The sequence below is a fragment of the Nelumbo nucifera genome, chromosome 1 (assembly GCF_055504915.1).
Source record: "Nelumbo nucifera cultivar China Antique chromosome 1, China Antique-T2T, whole genome shotgun sequence".
Lineage (NCBI taxonomy): Eukaryota > Viridiplantae > Streptophyta > Magnoliopsida > Proteales > Nelumbonaceae > Nelumbo > Nelumbo nucifera.
Genome location: NC_142649.1, coordinates 185,491,007 through 185,505,822, shown reverse-complemented (window position 1 = coordinate 185,505,822; position 14,816 = coordinate 185,491,007). Strand labels below are relative to the sequence as shown.

The 14,816-nt window shown below is 36.3% G+C and overlaps 1 protein-coding gene across 2 annotated transcripts in view; it reads right to left on the bottom strand.

Moving 5' to 3' along the window:
- Positions 1 to 14,816, bottom strand: part of TPP2 (tripeptidyl peptidase ii) — a 125,479-nt gene that overhangs the window by 22,484 nt on the left and 88,179 nt on the right. For both annotated transcript variants that reach the window (XM_010257090.3, XM_088895601.1), the window contains exons 27-30: positions 14,663 to 14,797; positions 13,459 to 13,530; positions 7,311 to 7,403; positions 2,314 to 2,409 (exon numbers count right to left, since the gene is read on the bottom strand). In XM_010257090.3, coding sequence (XP_010255392.1) covers positions 2,314 to 2,409; positions 7,311 to 7,403; positions 13,459 to 13,530; positions 14,663 to 14,797 — 396 coding nt within the window. The remainder of the gene's footprint in view (positions 1 to 2,313; positions 2,410 to 7,310; positions 7,404 to 13,458; positions 13,531 to 14,662; positions 14,798 to 14,816) is intronic.

Below are 14,816 nucleotides of genomic sequence, written 5' to 3'. Positions count from 1 at the left end.
TTTGCACAAGATATCAACAATGCCTCACCTGTAAAGATCATCTACATGACTAAGATGATACAAACAATTATTGACAATTCATTGCATGCAACTATTCTACTAATAGGTCAAGCTTAGTGAATTTGTTCACCCACATATGCTTTAGTGTCTTCACACAGGTAACTTGAGATTCATCACTCCTTAAGGTAAACATAATATGTGTCAGTCTATCCAGATCATCAAAGCCCCCTTGATAATCCATTGACTGGGAACTATTTTAGGATCTTGTACGAATGATAGACCTATCTCAAATTCTCAACACACTTATGAATATACCAGCTTGACAAAGATATTATGGACTATTGATGTAATCATAAGCAAAAAGATATGAATGAAAACTGCCTAATTTGTATTGAAATATGAATAGTAAAAGATTGCCCTTTTACATTGTCATTAGATTGTCTTATGGCATGTGCCTTTCATCCCACTTTAGAAAAATCCCAAAAATCTTGGTTCCTCAATAATTTCCAAGATAACTTCCATTAATTCGACTTCACCATCAATCATGAGAAGCGATAGGCTGCATTATCCATTAATCCATGGATAATGAATTTTGCCTTTATTGTCCATGGAACCAAGGCCTAATGGAAATGTATTTAACTGTCTTGTTGAAGCATTGGCAATGCTAATCTTGAGTAACGACATTTTCCTTTTCCCAATAGAGATTGTTGAGTTGATTGTCCAATGGAATCAAAGCCATTGGAGTTGAGTAACTTTTTCTTGGTCCATCTTGTGCAGACAGAAGCCTTAATAGGGTGCTATAAGAGCATTAGAGTAGATCATGAATCGTATCCTCAATGATATGCTTGGAAAATTGGAGGTGAGACAAAAAGACTAACTAGGATTGAGGGTGGACTGACATGCCAGTTGTTAGATAATGTGTTGAGGCTGGTTGGTGTCTTGTCAAAGGAAGATATTGAGTCATTGGATTGGCTGTTGTTGAAGCTGAGACAGAGAATGGGTTGAAGGAAGATGGAGAAAGAAAAAAGGGGTTTCTTCAGAGAAAAAAGGTGGGTGTTAAAATGAAACCGGATAGTATGAGATTGGATTGGGGAAGGAAAAGAGATAAGAAATAAATTTATGTAGATCTGGCTTCTCTAAGTTGGTTGCTGGCTTGTTGGCATAATGTAGCATGCTTAGCAGGCTTGTAGTTCTGTGATTGGTGGTTGGTTTGTGAAGTCTGAAGCATAATATGCATTGGTCTTTTGCATGGCAAGAGTGTCTTCAGTGGGCTGCAAGGTTGCTTGTATTCTTTTTATCTTTTTATACGTTTTAATTGGGGATGGCTGTCAGAAAGATCTATGTATTAATTATTGCTGATAGCTTGATGGTTATTTGATGGGCAGCTCTCCAGATATTAGAAGCATCTCTAGATGTTGTGAAAGTAAGATGATCGAAGTGTACTTCTGTCCCTCCTAAAAGAGACAACTATAATAAAACCAAGATCTTCCACTTCTCCAAGGTCTTCAAATAGCTAAAATCTGTACTTGAGAAACTTTGGTCAGGAAATTCTAACAAAGTAATCTGTTTGGCCTTTGGGGGAAAGAAAATTCTAACCATCCTACCACCATTCAAGGGAGTTGGCTATCATCCTAATGTGATGCCATGTGAGCTTGGAAAGTGAAGTTTGGTGTGGTTAGAGCATTGCTTAGTGCAATAATTTTGCCAGTTAATTCTGGTACCGTTTTCTATTTCTTTTGTTTATTTCTTGTTTTCCTACATAAGCTACACTCAAGTAAATTTCCCATTATTTTCTTTGACCATTAGTGAAAAAATTTACCCGCAAAGACTATTAATAGTTGGAACCAACAAGAAAATACTCAAGAGAACTTGCCAAAAATAAAGGAACTGCCTTACTGATAAAGAATATCAAGAAAAGCTCTCATATTAAGACCCAAATTTATGAGGTGGAAGCAGATTGGGCTGTACCTAAACCCACTGATGCAGGACAAAATAGGGCCCTAGAAATTTCAGATCTGGTGGTGGGCCTTATGAGGTGAAGGAGGGGTTATAGGTGATTAAGGATAAATAGGCAAGTAGGCAGTTTGCAGTGAGAAGAAGAAATAAGGGTGGGGTAGGAAGAGAAATTCCTAGCAACAACTAGAACTCCCTAAATCAAACTTTTTTCATCAAATCAGTCCTTCCTAAATTGTATTTGTGGTGTATGTGCAAACGAGCTTATATTGGAAATGAATCTTTTTCCCCAAATGGACTTTGTATCTGAATACAAAATGAGTGCCTAAATCAAACAATTCATCTCAATAGAAAAATTACCTCCTCATTGTGGTGAATCTTGCCTTCATCACTACTTTGCAAAATTAAGCCCTCCAGGATTTGATAAAGCAATGGTGTGTACTTGGGGTATTCAGACTGCAAAAAAAACATATGTTTTAGAGAACATGAACAAAACATGGATTTTTAAAGTATGCCAAGCCATAAGGAAGAAAATTTAGGCCAGAGAGAAGGTGATATAATAATTTTAATTAGACACTTCTCTGCTTCAACAAACTCAGGAAAAATAATGCACATCACACAGTGATTTAAAAGGCATGCCTAGGCGCACGGGCGAGGTGCATTTTAGGGTAGGCGCCTCGCCCAGGTCCTAGGTGCATGCCTGGTGCGCCTAAGCGTGCGCCTTGCGCCTAGTGCGCCTTGCGCCTTGCGCCTTAGCCCAGGCGTGCGCCTTTTGAAAATTTGACGCTTTTTCCTTTTTTTGAGTCTAGCGGTTGGGCCAAGGGCTCCGCCCCCGGATCCCCGTGCCACGCCCCTCGAGGCCAGCCCAAACAAGTCCATGTTAGGGTCTTAAATTCTGAGTTTTCACACAAAAGATAATGCTTTTATAGTAAAGCAATTAAAACTTCAAGAACCCCTGTGCCACGCCCCTCGAAGCTTCAAGAACACCCTATTTGGTAATGTTGTCCATTCATTCGTCCTAATAAAATATCTTCTTAAAAGCAATTAAAACTATAAAATCATTATATTTTTTGTGAAAACTCAGAATTTAAGACCCTAACATGGACTTGTTTGGGCTTTCCTCGAGAGGTGTGGCACAAAGGCGACTCATAGAATTAGGAATGTAATATGTCACATTAGCTACTTGATTTAATTGAGAAAAAAGAGATTGTGGGTTTTATATGCTTGAAAATGTTTTATATGTTTGATTTCATTTTTAAATTCCCATTTGAATATGCTTTACATATTATGTTTATATATTTTAATTTTAGATAATAGGTTTTTTAAAACATTTATTTTAAAATTTAAGTTTATATCTTTATTAATATTATGTTTTATAATTATTTGAATTTTTTGGCATTTTTTTGACATTTTTTATTTTTTAGCTTTTTTTTTTTAAATTGTGTGCCTTGCCTCAGGCGCAAAATGGCCCTTGCACCTTTCGCTTTTAAAACACTGACATCACAGATAGGAGAAAATGCAGGGCAATCAACCTGATGCTATATGTTTAGATCAGGGTAATCAATCTGATTCCTTTAGTACATTATCTTGCTATACATTTTGTTCATATTTAATACAATGATACTTTACCTTCTCTCTCTCAAGAAAAAAAAAAATAGATTGCCCTTGTATTGGGATTCATATCTTCCAAGATAATGTTCTTAAATTTGGGTCTGGGTGAAGCATGCAAATTGAGGTAAGTAGTCAAGGAGCTAGCTCCATTTTTGGTTGTAGTGAGACATAATTGTGTGGTGGGCTTGGGCCTTAGTTGTTGTAGTGCATCTCTTTTTGTATTTAAGTTTTATAGGCCTGAGCCTGTCTTGTACTTTTTATTTTATTGCTGCCACCTAAGGTTCAAAGTATTGATACGATACGAGTTTCGGTCGTATCGTATCGGTACTTAGAAAAGGCTGAAACTTTATTTTTTTTAGTTTTTTTTCACATTTTGGTTTTTTGGGAAGCTTTTAGCATGCTTTTTATTATTAAAAAAAAATTGGGGGTCCGAAACGCCTGTTTCCAGGTGTATCGTATCGATACTTTGAACCATGCTGCCACCTAATCAGGGGCAGTTTTGTCTTTCTTCTTCTCTTTTCTCTTAAACCCTGAATGTAAACATGGGTCAAAAATTGAATGTTCACCAGTATTAGTGTTTAACCAAATGGACTAGCTAATTTAATCGGTTTCAGCCATTCACTTATGTTTTCCCTTCTCTTTTCTTCTTCCCTCTTCTTCCTTCTCTTTTCTTCTTTTAATCTACATAAGCATTACCTATTAGAATATTTTCGATAAATAACAGTAGAAATTTCATTATTCATGAACTTGACTAATCCAAAGAACTGGATAGTAAATAAATGCATACAAGGCTACAGCCAAAATTGACTAAAAGTTTATAAATCTGTAATAGACCCTGGTTTCCCAAAACAAAACTTTCCCTAGTCACCCCTATTTTTGTTAGAGTATCATCCAAATCTTTTGCAGTCCTGGGGATTCCCCCGAAGTGAGCTATTCAGACTATGTCCTAGAACCTGTGTGTGTCTCCGGATCTGTACCTCCAAGATTTTTTCTTTTTTGAAAAAAAAAAAAGTGTAAAGGATTGCATTAATTATCAATACCTGACAATCCCCATCAACAATTAAATGTCTTTCTTTGCATCTTCTCCATATTCAATCCTTGTGAGAGCTAGCATTTTGGCCTTTAAATAACTGCCATGCCAAAATGGCCCCAAATAACTTAGAAGCAAATTGCTGTCATTATTTCTTATAACACCACCTCTTCTTGAGATCCCTAGGTGATGCAGCCCAAATATGAAGAAAGAAAATGGGAAGAAATTTGCTCAAAAGAAATAGAAAAAGAAGGAAATTCGTTGGAACTTTGTTAATATAAGATGTACAAAGAGGCAACAAAGCTAGGGGCTCACTCACCCAAAAAAGAAGGAACTCGCTCACCGAAGAGAGGACTCTCTCAACTCTCAAAACAAAGGAAATAACTTGATGCCTCTAGCTTGAGATTACAAGGCTTTATAGAGAGGAAAACTAGTTGTTGGACCATTTAATAAAACAAGCTGTTTTAGAAATTCACTAACAAACTGGTCATTAGAAACATACTAACCAAAATGGCTATTGAGAGACCATTAGTGAGTTCAAAAGAAGGACACTTGTCTTCTCCTTTTAAAATGTTTTGGTGCTTCTCGGGGCATGATTTTGAACTACATAGATTTCCCCCTCTTGAAAAGAACTTGTCCTCAAGTTTTAACAACTTCAAACTCAAAAGAATGATTTGTCACCATGCCTCCACTACATTTCTTTGTTCCTGACCCTTTAATAGGCGATTGATGGTGTAAACCTCCAATTTGAATTGAGATTTCTTCATTATGCCTCATCACTATTGGAACGTGCTTTTTGTGCTTCAAATTAGCTAATTCTTCTTTTAAGACCCATTCAAAACTTTGAGAAGATGTCTTCCAATAAGGATCCTCATATACTTGTATGGAGCAGTCAAAAATCTCCTATTTGATAAGTATTGCCTCCATCATTTCGAAATTGATCATAAATGATAGAAGATTCCTCATAAGCAATAGGCACTTCATCAAAGTTTGGAGGACCATCCTAGTCAATGTACTCTTCTTCATTTGAAATTGTTGATGAAAATGGCCATATAAGATTGTTGTTGCAATCTTCTAAGGCTTTCTCCATAAACATGGTTGGACCAATCTAGTTGTTCATAGGAACTTATTTGGGAAGCCCTTGTAAGATCTCTTTCATCATGCACTAGAGGTTTTTGTAGCCTTTCTTAAGCTCATTGCTTTCTCCGAAATAATGAGCACATATTGAATTGGAGCCTTGTGTTGAATTTCAACTACCATTCCCTTCCTTCCCCTACTTTTTTCTTCAAAACAAAAACAGCTTAAGTGTTGAAACGGAGCATCGGGCTATGGCACATGGTGTTTTGAGCTACTTTGGTCCAAGACTCTCATGGGAGAATTAGGGATTGTATTTGATGGCCCTATGAAACTATACTATGATAATCAGGCAGCTATTATTGTTAATAATCTGGTTCACCATGATAGGGCCAAACATATTTTAGCTCACTGTCACATTGTTATAGTAAAGGTGGCTATTGAGAAGTTTGTTTACCATTTGTTAAGTTGGGAAACTACCTATCTGGTGTATTGACAGCAAGGATGTTTAAACCAAGTTACTTGATAGTCCTAGAATGTTGGACATGAATATCAATGCTTAACTTGAGGGGGTGGTCTTGAGAATGGTGTAAATTACCACTTAGGAACAAAATTCTAATTTTCACCAATATTAGTAATTAATCTAATGGACTGGCTGATTCAACTTATTTTGGTCATTCACTCATACACTTTCCCTTCTCTTTTCTTCTTATTCGTCTATGCTCTCCTCTTAATCTTCACAAGCAGAAGCCATTACAATCACAAGCCAGACCATGGTACTACCTCTCATTCCTATCCTTTGGGGGGTTTCCATGCAACACTGAGTTTAGGGAATATAACATCCTCAACCCTCAATGTCCCTTTAAAAAGAAAAGGACTAATATAGACTGAGATTGTAAAGCCAAGCCAGCATAGGGTTGCCAATAGGTTTTGGTTGGATAGCCTGAGGCTGAAACTAAATCTGGGAACATGCTAGCATAGGTTGCAAATAGGTTTTGGGGATGGCTACTGAAAAACCTAATCACAAGCTTGCACATCTAGTCATAGATAAATATCAAAAATTAGGTGACAAGTATTATAACTATCATTAAAACTCTTAGGTGAGCAAGTACTTGATCACAACAACTAATCCAATCATCGTGACAAGTATTATAACTATCATTTAAATCAAACCTGCCGCACTAAAAAGGTCAGATTCATTATCCATTGGTGTTTAGCATGAACAATTCAAAAGTTTGACATGTGAATCTGACCTTGGGCATATTTCCCACAACATATGCATACCACGATCCACAACCATATGAAACCACTCCTTATGAATTTGGAACATTCAAGAAATCAGGGATCCTTTTGGTATTACATATACTACACATTACAGGTAAATCAGGGGTGGGGACACAGAGCAAGGTGCATGTGGTTCCTCGGGATTGGTCTCAAGTCTGCTCTTCAGGGCTCCAATTCTTAAGCTGCTGTTTTTCATATTTGTTATGGATCCTAATTTTTATATTTTATCTAATAAAACTTCTTCACTGGTAAAAATAACATGCAAGTCCTTCATAGATGTTTATAGAAACTTTAAATACAATAGTTCACAATCATACAAGATGTATTCTCACAAACAGATACAGGAAGGAAGTTATACCTTCAAGGAAGTAGATAACTCCTTCCATTCCATGCGTTCTTCTTCAGTGCCTTGTTTTAGGCTTGCAAGAAACTTTATCTTAGCATTGCGAACCTAACCAATCAGTTGGTATAAACATTGTGGATATCCACAATACAGGAATATTAACACAAATGAGATATGCTTAGAAGTGAAAAGTTGTTCAAAAATAATTTGGGAAAGAAATCCATGTACAGTAGACCACAAAAAAGATGAAACTTGAGATATGCAGGTACTTCAAACCACACTTCAAGTGAAATTAAAAACTAGGTTTGCACAGAAGCTGGAACAGATAGATACATGTGTTTCTTAGCTTCTCTTCTTTATCATGAGAATATATAATCATTAATCAGGTAATTAGAAAGCAGTGAAATTGCAATTGTCCCTTCATGGTTGTACCAATACAAAAAAACTAAATATCCAATAAATAAACCTTTTTTTATTGATAAGATTGGAAAATGATTAAAATAGGAGAAAGAATTATATGTACATAAGTAGGCTTGCCGCTGTGAGTATGGCTAACTGTTTCCACCTAATCCCTCACTGTTTATTTACATGCATCATTGAGGTACAGTATCCCAATACAAATACGTCCTGTTCACTCCAAGTTTTTCCAAAGAATCAGCCACACTTATAGCTGATCTTTGTACCCAATTTCTTTCATTACATTCTAGTAACACCCAAATCCTTGATTGTGTATCAGTGTTGTGGAATCCCCTTCCACAGCTAGATTTCTGAGGTGAAGAGCTTCAACCAACCAGAAAACTTGACACAAAATCAAGTACAGCATGGGATTCATATACAGAACCTGAAGGATATGGTCAGGACAAATTGTCTTGGGTTTTGTTGGCTTATTCCTTTTTATCCTCTCTTTTTGCCTTTGTGGACTGGCAATCTTAGGTTTGGAAACAAAATATAACATTGCACAAAGGAATATAGATTCCCTTATGATGTAGGACAAGCTAAGTTCTAGTCCTTAGACAGTGTTGAATGGTCTTCTTTGATCAGAATTTTATGGCTATTGATGGCTGTGATGGCTTCTTGAAGAAATAAGAGAGAAAATAGGGATAAAAAGAAGAGAGGAAATACCTGGAATTACACACAGGATGCCTAGAATCACTCTAGGGCATGGGAATCACTCACCATAGCTAGCATAAGCTGAAGAAAACTCAATAAACTTCATTGCCTTTGTGTAAAATGTCCATACATATTTATAGACTCTAAACTCGTAATAATCCTAGGAGTCAAACTGTTAGACTCAATAATCCTAGTAAGACTCAAACTAAGCTGTCATATCCTATTTCAATTCAAAGAAGACTCAATAACTCTAATCCTACTTATGCAATGACTCTGAAACAAGAGTTAGCCAACAATATGCATAAAGGAATAAAGATTCAAGGTGCAGGACTCAAGACACAAATAAGAGTTAGCCAACAATATACCGAAACCATGCTTTTACTTTTAGTTGCAAGTCATCTCTTTTAAATTCTTTTCCTGTACATACAATCATATCAAAATTTAAAACTGAATACAACTTCAAGCATCTACAGTAGTTCTTACAGTAAGCTTTTCTTATCAAATCATTCAAATGTCTTGTATGCATAGATATATACAGACTACCAATTAAGAAAAATAACTAAAACAATAGTTTGTGTACACATGTACAAATGACTAAGCTTTTCTTATCAAACCAACTTGATTACCAATAGTTTGAGTACACATGCACTTGGCACGGTCTACTTGGTGACACTGCGGACTCATACGTTTCAAATCCATCACTGTCTAACATCCCAGCAAACCCTACAGAAAGTTGGAGGTAGACAAGTATGGCTGTCAATAGACTAGATATTTATTTGATGCAATCCAAATCCAATCAAATAACTTTGGTTATGGATACCCATTAAAGGTTATTGGATTGAATTGGATTGTAAAAGTTGTCCATTTGTTATTGGATCAAATTGGTGGGTTTGGTTTTTGACGGGTTCAGTTTTTTTAATCTTTTTTTTTTTTTGATAATTGAAATTTCACTAATCAAAGAAGATAAACTGTTACAAGCATCCCTTGGAGAGGCATGAGCTGCAGCCTCTCCTAAACATTACAGGGAGACAAGAAAAGCTCTTCCCTAGATACCCCTTGTTTGGCAAGAATAGGACTCTAAATGTCATGTGTCTTGTCAGTGAGACAAGTCAGCGAAAGCATTTGCCGACCTACCCACCCATTGGACTCTAATTGCCATGTGTCTTGTTAACCATTTAATTTTTTTCATAAGATCCCTATAGCTCCAAGTAATTGAATCAGGGATCAGCAACCAACCCACAATCACCTTAAAATCCCCTTCAATCAGTAACTTCTCTATACCAAGTTGGTTGGCAATTTGAATTCTTTGTACAGTATCCAACAGCTCAGCCCTTGTTGAATCACCTACTCCCACTGGGCCCGAAAACAGTGATAAGATATTGCTCTCCTCAGTTCTCAAGATTCCTCCAATCCCTAACAATTCCAGATTGCCTTGCTGCTCCCATCAAAATTCAGTTTAATAAAACCTTCTGGAGGAGGTACCCAAACTGCTGCAGATTTGTTTTTCTTAGAAGACAATGTTAGCTAGTACAACCCAGCTTCTCCAAAAGTCAACAAAGGAAAAAGGAGTGAATGAGTCTAGGGTCCTCACTGCTGAAAAGGTTCTCTCCTTGTCAAGAAAGGTTCTAGAATTCCTTTCTTCCCAAATAGTCAGCAGTGTGGCTACTCTAAGGCATCTCCACATGTGTTACCCTTTTTTTGTTGGCCAATCAAAGCTAGACGAGATAAACAACAATTTTACTTCTGATGGAAGAATCCACCTGCAACCAAACAAATCAGAAATCCAATCCCACAGAGCTGCAGAAAAGGGGCAGTAAATCAGCAAGTGGTAGCAGCCCTCACTATGGGTTTTGCACAAAATACATTAATTTGGAGATAGAAACAAAAAAGGCCTTTTCTTTAGCAAGTTTTCCAAAGTATTATTCTTTCCATGATACACCTCCCAACAAAAGACAACTATTTTAGGGGGAATAGACTTGGCCCAAACTTCTCGCAAAGGGAAAGACCCAGGCACATCACTAGAACACAGGGATTTGAAAAAAGAAGCACAAGTAAAAGAACCCTAGGAAGAAAGGGCCCATACTCTCTTAGCAAAAGAAGAATGGTCAAAACAAACATTGCCAAGAGAAGAAAGCAACTCAGTGACGCAAGAAAGTTCAAACTCCCACAAACCTCTATGAAATCCAAAATCCCAGTTCAAAGAAAGAGGGAGGACTGGAGGGGAGCAAAAAGAGAGGAAATATGCTCTTTTTTATAGAGAGAAAGAGAGTAAAGAAAAGGGAAAGGTCTTTGAGTGGCACAAACACACCTAGGTATCTTCCCAAAACAGAACTAGATTACCAGCACAAACAGCATACCTTACATATTGGAGAAATTGGGAAGAATGTCATGTATTGTTATCCAAGGAGTTGATAAGGTAGCTCGACAAGATACTCTAGCATCCCAGCCTAAATTGGAACAGCCAAGAATGCTAACAACAAACTCTCTCTCTCTCCATCAGCCATCTCCACAATACCTTTCCCAATAAAGCTTCATTTTTAAGAACCAAATTCTCTAAACCTAGCCCCTGTCCATCTTTGCTATAACTAACTATCCCCAACAAATTAAATGGTCATTTTTTTACCCTGGTTCCCACAAAAATCTCTCGTCAACTTTTCCAATTTTCCAGAAAGTACTTTCCTTAGGATTCCCACTAAATAGTAAACCCCAATAAGTCAAGGGCCATGAGGCAATAGAGCATCCCAAAATGTTTTTGATGATCACCCCTGGGCACTAAGGTCCAACACAAAATGCTTCCCTTTTGTTCTTTCTTTCTATTATTTTTCCCTTCGGGAGGGGGCTTGCATCATGATAGGGGAGTCAATTAGGCACCTCCAAGAGAACCAAAAATATGACAAGCTTGTGAAGGAAAAGAAAATCACATGCTTGATCTTGTTACATGTAAATCAAGTTATCAACAGATTTTATTAATAGAAAAAATAAAAATTCCTGAGCACAAGATTGGGATGGGGATGGAGCTACTTGAATCTTATTTTCAAAGGCTCAAATCTCACAAGAAACAATCTAATGTTTAAGCAAACAAATAAGAAGCAACCAATTTCAATTCATTGAACATCAAATTTCTGTTAATAGTGATCATTGAGACATTAAACAAGAATTCGAGTTTTCCAATGAAATCTGAATTAAACCATGGAAGGAACAATTATATGGCCTCGGCCTTTGGCAGAATTAGAGGTAGCAACATGCAAGAAATTCTTTGTTGAAATTCTTCATTCAACAACCTTAGCTCTAGGATGGGCATCAACATGCAAGAAATCATGTTCTTTATCTTCAACTTTGTACTTTCTTCTCATTGGCTTCAAATTCTTTGTTGTAACCAATTGCTTCTTCTCTATCTTGAGAGCCAATTCAAAGGCATGATTTAAGTCATAAGTCTGAATTGTAGACAATTCATTCTTGGCATCATCCCTTAGTCCATTTGTGAAACGAACTAATTTGTGCTTTTTCACTTTCTATAATGTCACACCAATATATAATTCATCAAACTTATGCATATATTGAACTACAGATAGCATACCTTGCTTGAGATTAGTCAACTCCACATATAGATCATCAAGGAAGTACTGTGGAATGTACTTTTCTTGCAAATAGCCAAATACCTCTTTACCTCTGCCCATGTGGTAATAGGATATTCACCTCTATTTTCTAGTCGATGCTCAAGAGTTCTCCACCATACTTAAGCATGACCCGCAAGCTTCATGTGTGCAAATCTAAATCATTGTTTTTCAGACATATCATGGCAATCGAAATATTCTTCTAGTTTAGCAATATAATAAAAAAATGCTTGCCAGTCTTCATCTCCCTTGAAATTAGGCACGTCACTTTCTCTTCTAACATTCTTGAAAACCTTACTCCTATATCCAACACTACTACATCTACTTTCTTCCACCAAATTCTCAAGTAAATCAACCATAGACCCTTAATATGGTTCAAAAGCCCTATCATGATTGATTCTAGACCCATAAGATTGTTTAAATGATACCCTAGGCCTGTAGAATCAATCACTTTGTGAGAACATGGTGACTAACCATTGGCTCTGATACCAAAACTGAGGCAGTTGGGATGGAACAAACTATCACAAGATAGAAGGGGGGGGGGAGAGAGAGAGGGTGGAGAAAGAGATAAGAGGGAGAAATCCCAAGGAATCACTCCAAGGGTCCTAGCTTCAAAAGAGCTCTAAGAAATCTTCATTCATTCATTAGCTTCAAAAGGAAGAGAATACATCTATACTTATATAGTGACTTGTGGCCCGGAATACTGTTCACCATAATTACAAAAAAGCCACTCCTTGTCTTGGGCTTTAAGAAACACAAAAACTTTCTATCTACTAATGCAAATAAACTGAAATTTGAAAGATAAGCCCTACTAAACTAGAGGAATAAGATGTTATAGCCCAGGCCCACACAGGACTAGCTAAAATGACAAAAATACCCATATTGTCCAAATATACAAAAATACAAAAAATTTCAAAAAAAATTCCAAATTAGATTCTTCAGCTCCTGCATCAGTGTCCCTTGTAGTTGAACCCTTGGTAGAATTCTTGGGGTAGCACAAGCTGATTTAGCACATGGATGAACCCAATGCCACTTAAGGAAGAGCACAATAAGCATGTTCGTATATATAGATCAATGTTTTATAACAACGAGGCATGGCGCAAGGTGCTCCTATACCAGGAGGCATGAGGTGTTGTTCAGAATGCAAGAGGTGTAACAAAGCCTCCCAAGCACAAGCAGGCATAAGCCTCCTCAAGAAGAGAAGGAGGCATATGCCTTCCTTCTTTCTGTATGAAGTGTGCATGAGGTGCATGAGGCATACAAGAGGTGTACGTCTTACACACCTTTAAAAACATTGGTATGGATATTGAGAAACAGAAATAGAACAAAAAGACACCACAGATCCACATACTAAAGAAAACTCAGCTTTAATCCTGACACCCATAGATCCACGTACAAGAAACAAAATTTTCCAGTACATAAGTAGCATCTATAAATACCTCTTCTTCAAAACGCTCAGATACACTCTTTGTGCAGATTGAAGAAGTATACTTTCCTTTGTCTTCATCAAGCTGCAGCGAAATGGAATAGAAGAAATGAAGAAAGAAAATATTAAACTTAATGCTGGGTTGATAAAACTTGCTTAAAAGCATGGTCCATAATTTCCATGAAACATAGCAAAATTTTCCAATTTCACAAGGGGCAAAATGAAAACATTCTTATATTGGAAAATTCCAATATTTCTTGATATTTTCCATATTTCAAAGTTTTTCATATATAAATGAAATTTTCAATTTGTTGGGTGTATATATTCGAAATTTTGGTCAAATATTAGGGAAAATTCCTTAGTAATGTCGAAATCAATAAGAACAACCATGAAATATAAAAATATGCTCAAGCCACTTCTTTTCATAAAATTAAGAAAAAAAAGGTAATTAGATTTATTGGTTCTGAACCTTTGAATCAACAATTTAACTAGCTTTTCAGAAAAAAAAAAAAAAAAAAAAAAAAAAACTTTTCAACCTTAGTTGAATAATTTATTTAAGAATAGATAACTCTTTGCACTAATAATACAAAGAACAGTAAAAATTAAGAAAATCAACATGAGATCATTTTATAGAACTCTAAGTGAAAGAGTTGGGATAGAAAAGTTAACTTTGGTTTTAAAGGATGCTCACATTACATTATGATAATGATATTCAAATGCTTTAGGATTTTTAGTCTTCTATACTTTGCAGTATTGCTAGTATATAGTTGCTTGTTATTTTATTGTAAGTTTTGAATGTGAAACTATATTTTTTCAACATTGCTTTCATCACCATTATCAATTTATCATCATCACTATAACTAACAGGTACTGTAGATGGTCTTCTATGCACGTGATCAAACCATCTCAATCTACTTTCTCTCGCTTTATCCCCTATTGGAGCTACTCCTAGGTTCCTTCATACGACTTCATTTCTAATCCTGTCCTTCCTAGTTTACCAGTCATCCATCCAGGCATTCACATTTCTACCAGTTATTTCTAACATTTTTAATATTTCCATATTTCCTCATATTTTCCAAAAATCTAAGCAAAACTTACAAAATTTCCCTAATTGCACATAGAAAAATTCCTAAAAAAACCAAATCATTAAACTGTACTTAAAGGGATCAAAGAAAAGGAGGAAAATCTAAGGAAAAGAAGGCAGAAAATAACACAACCTTATTTGGCGGCACCACATAAGAAATCTGATATGATACAGGATTTTTTTCTGGGTTGTTTTTCACTTCTTTAATTCCAAGTGACAGCTTCCCATACGAAATTGCACCAAACAACACAGCTCCAGCTGGGCAGTTCTGCAAAATATGGAAAGGT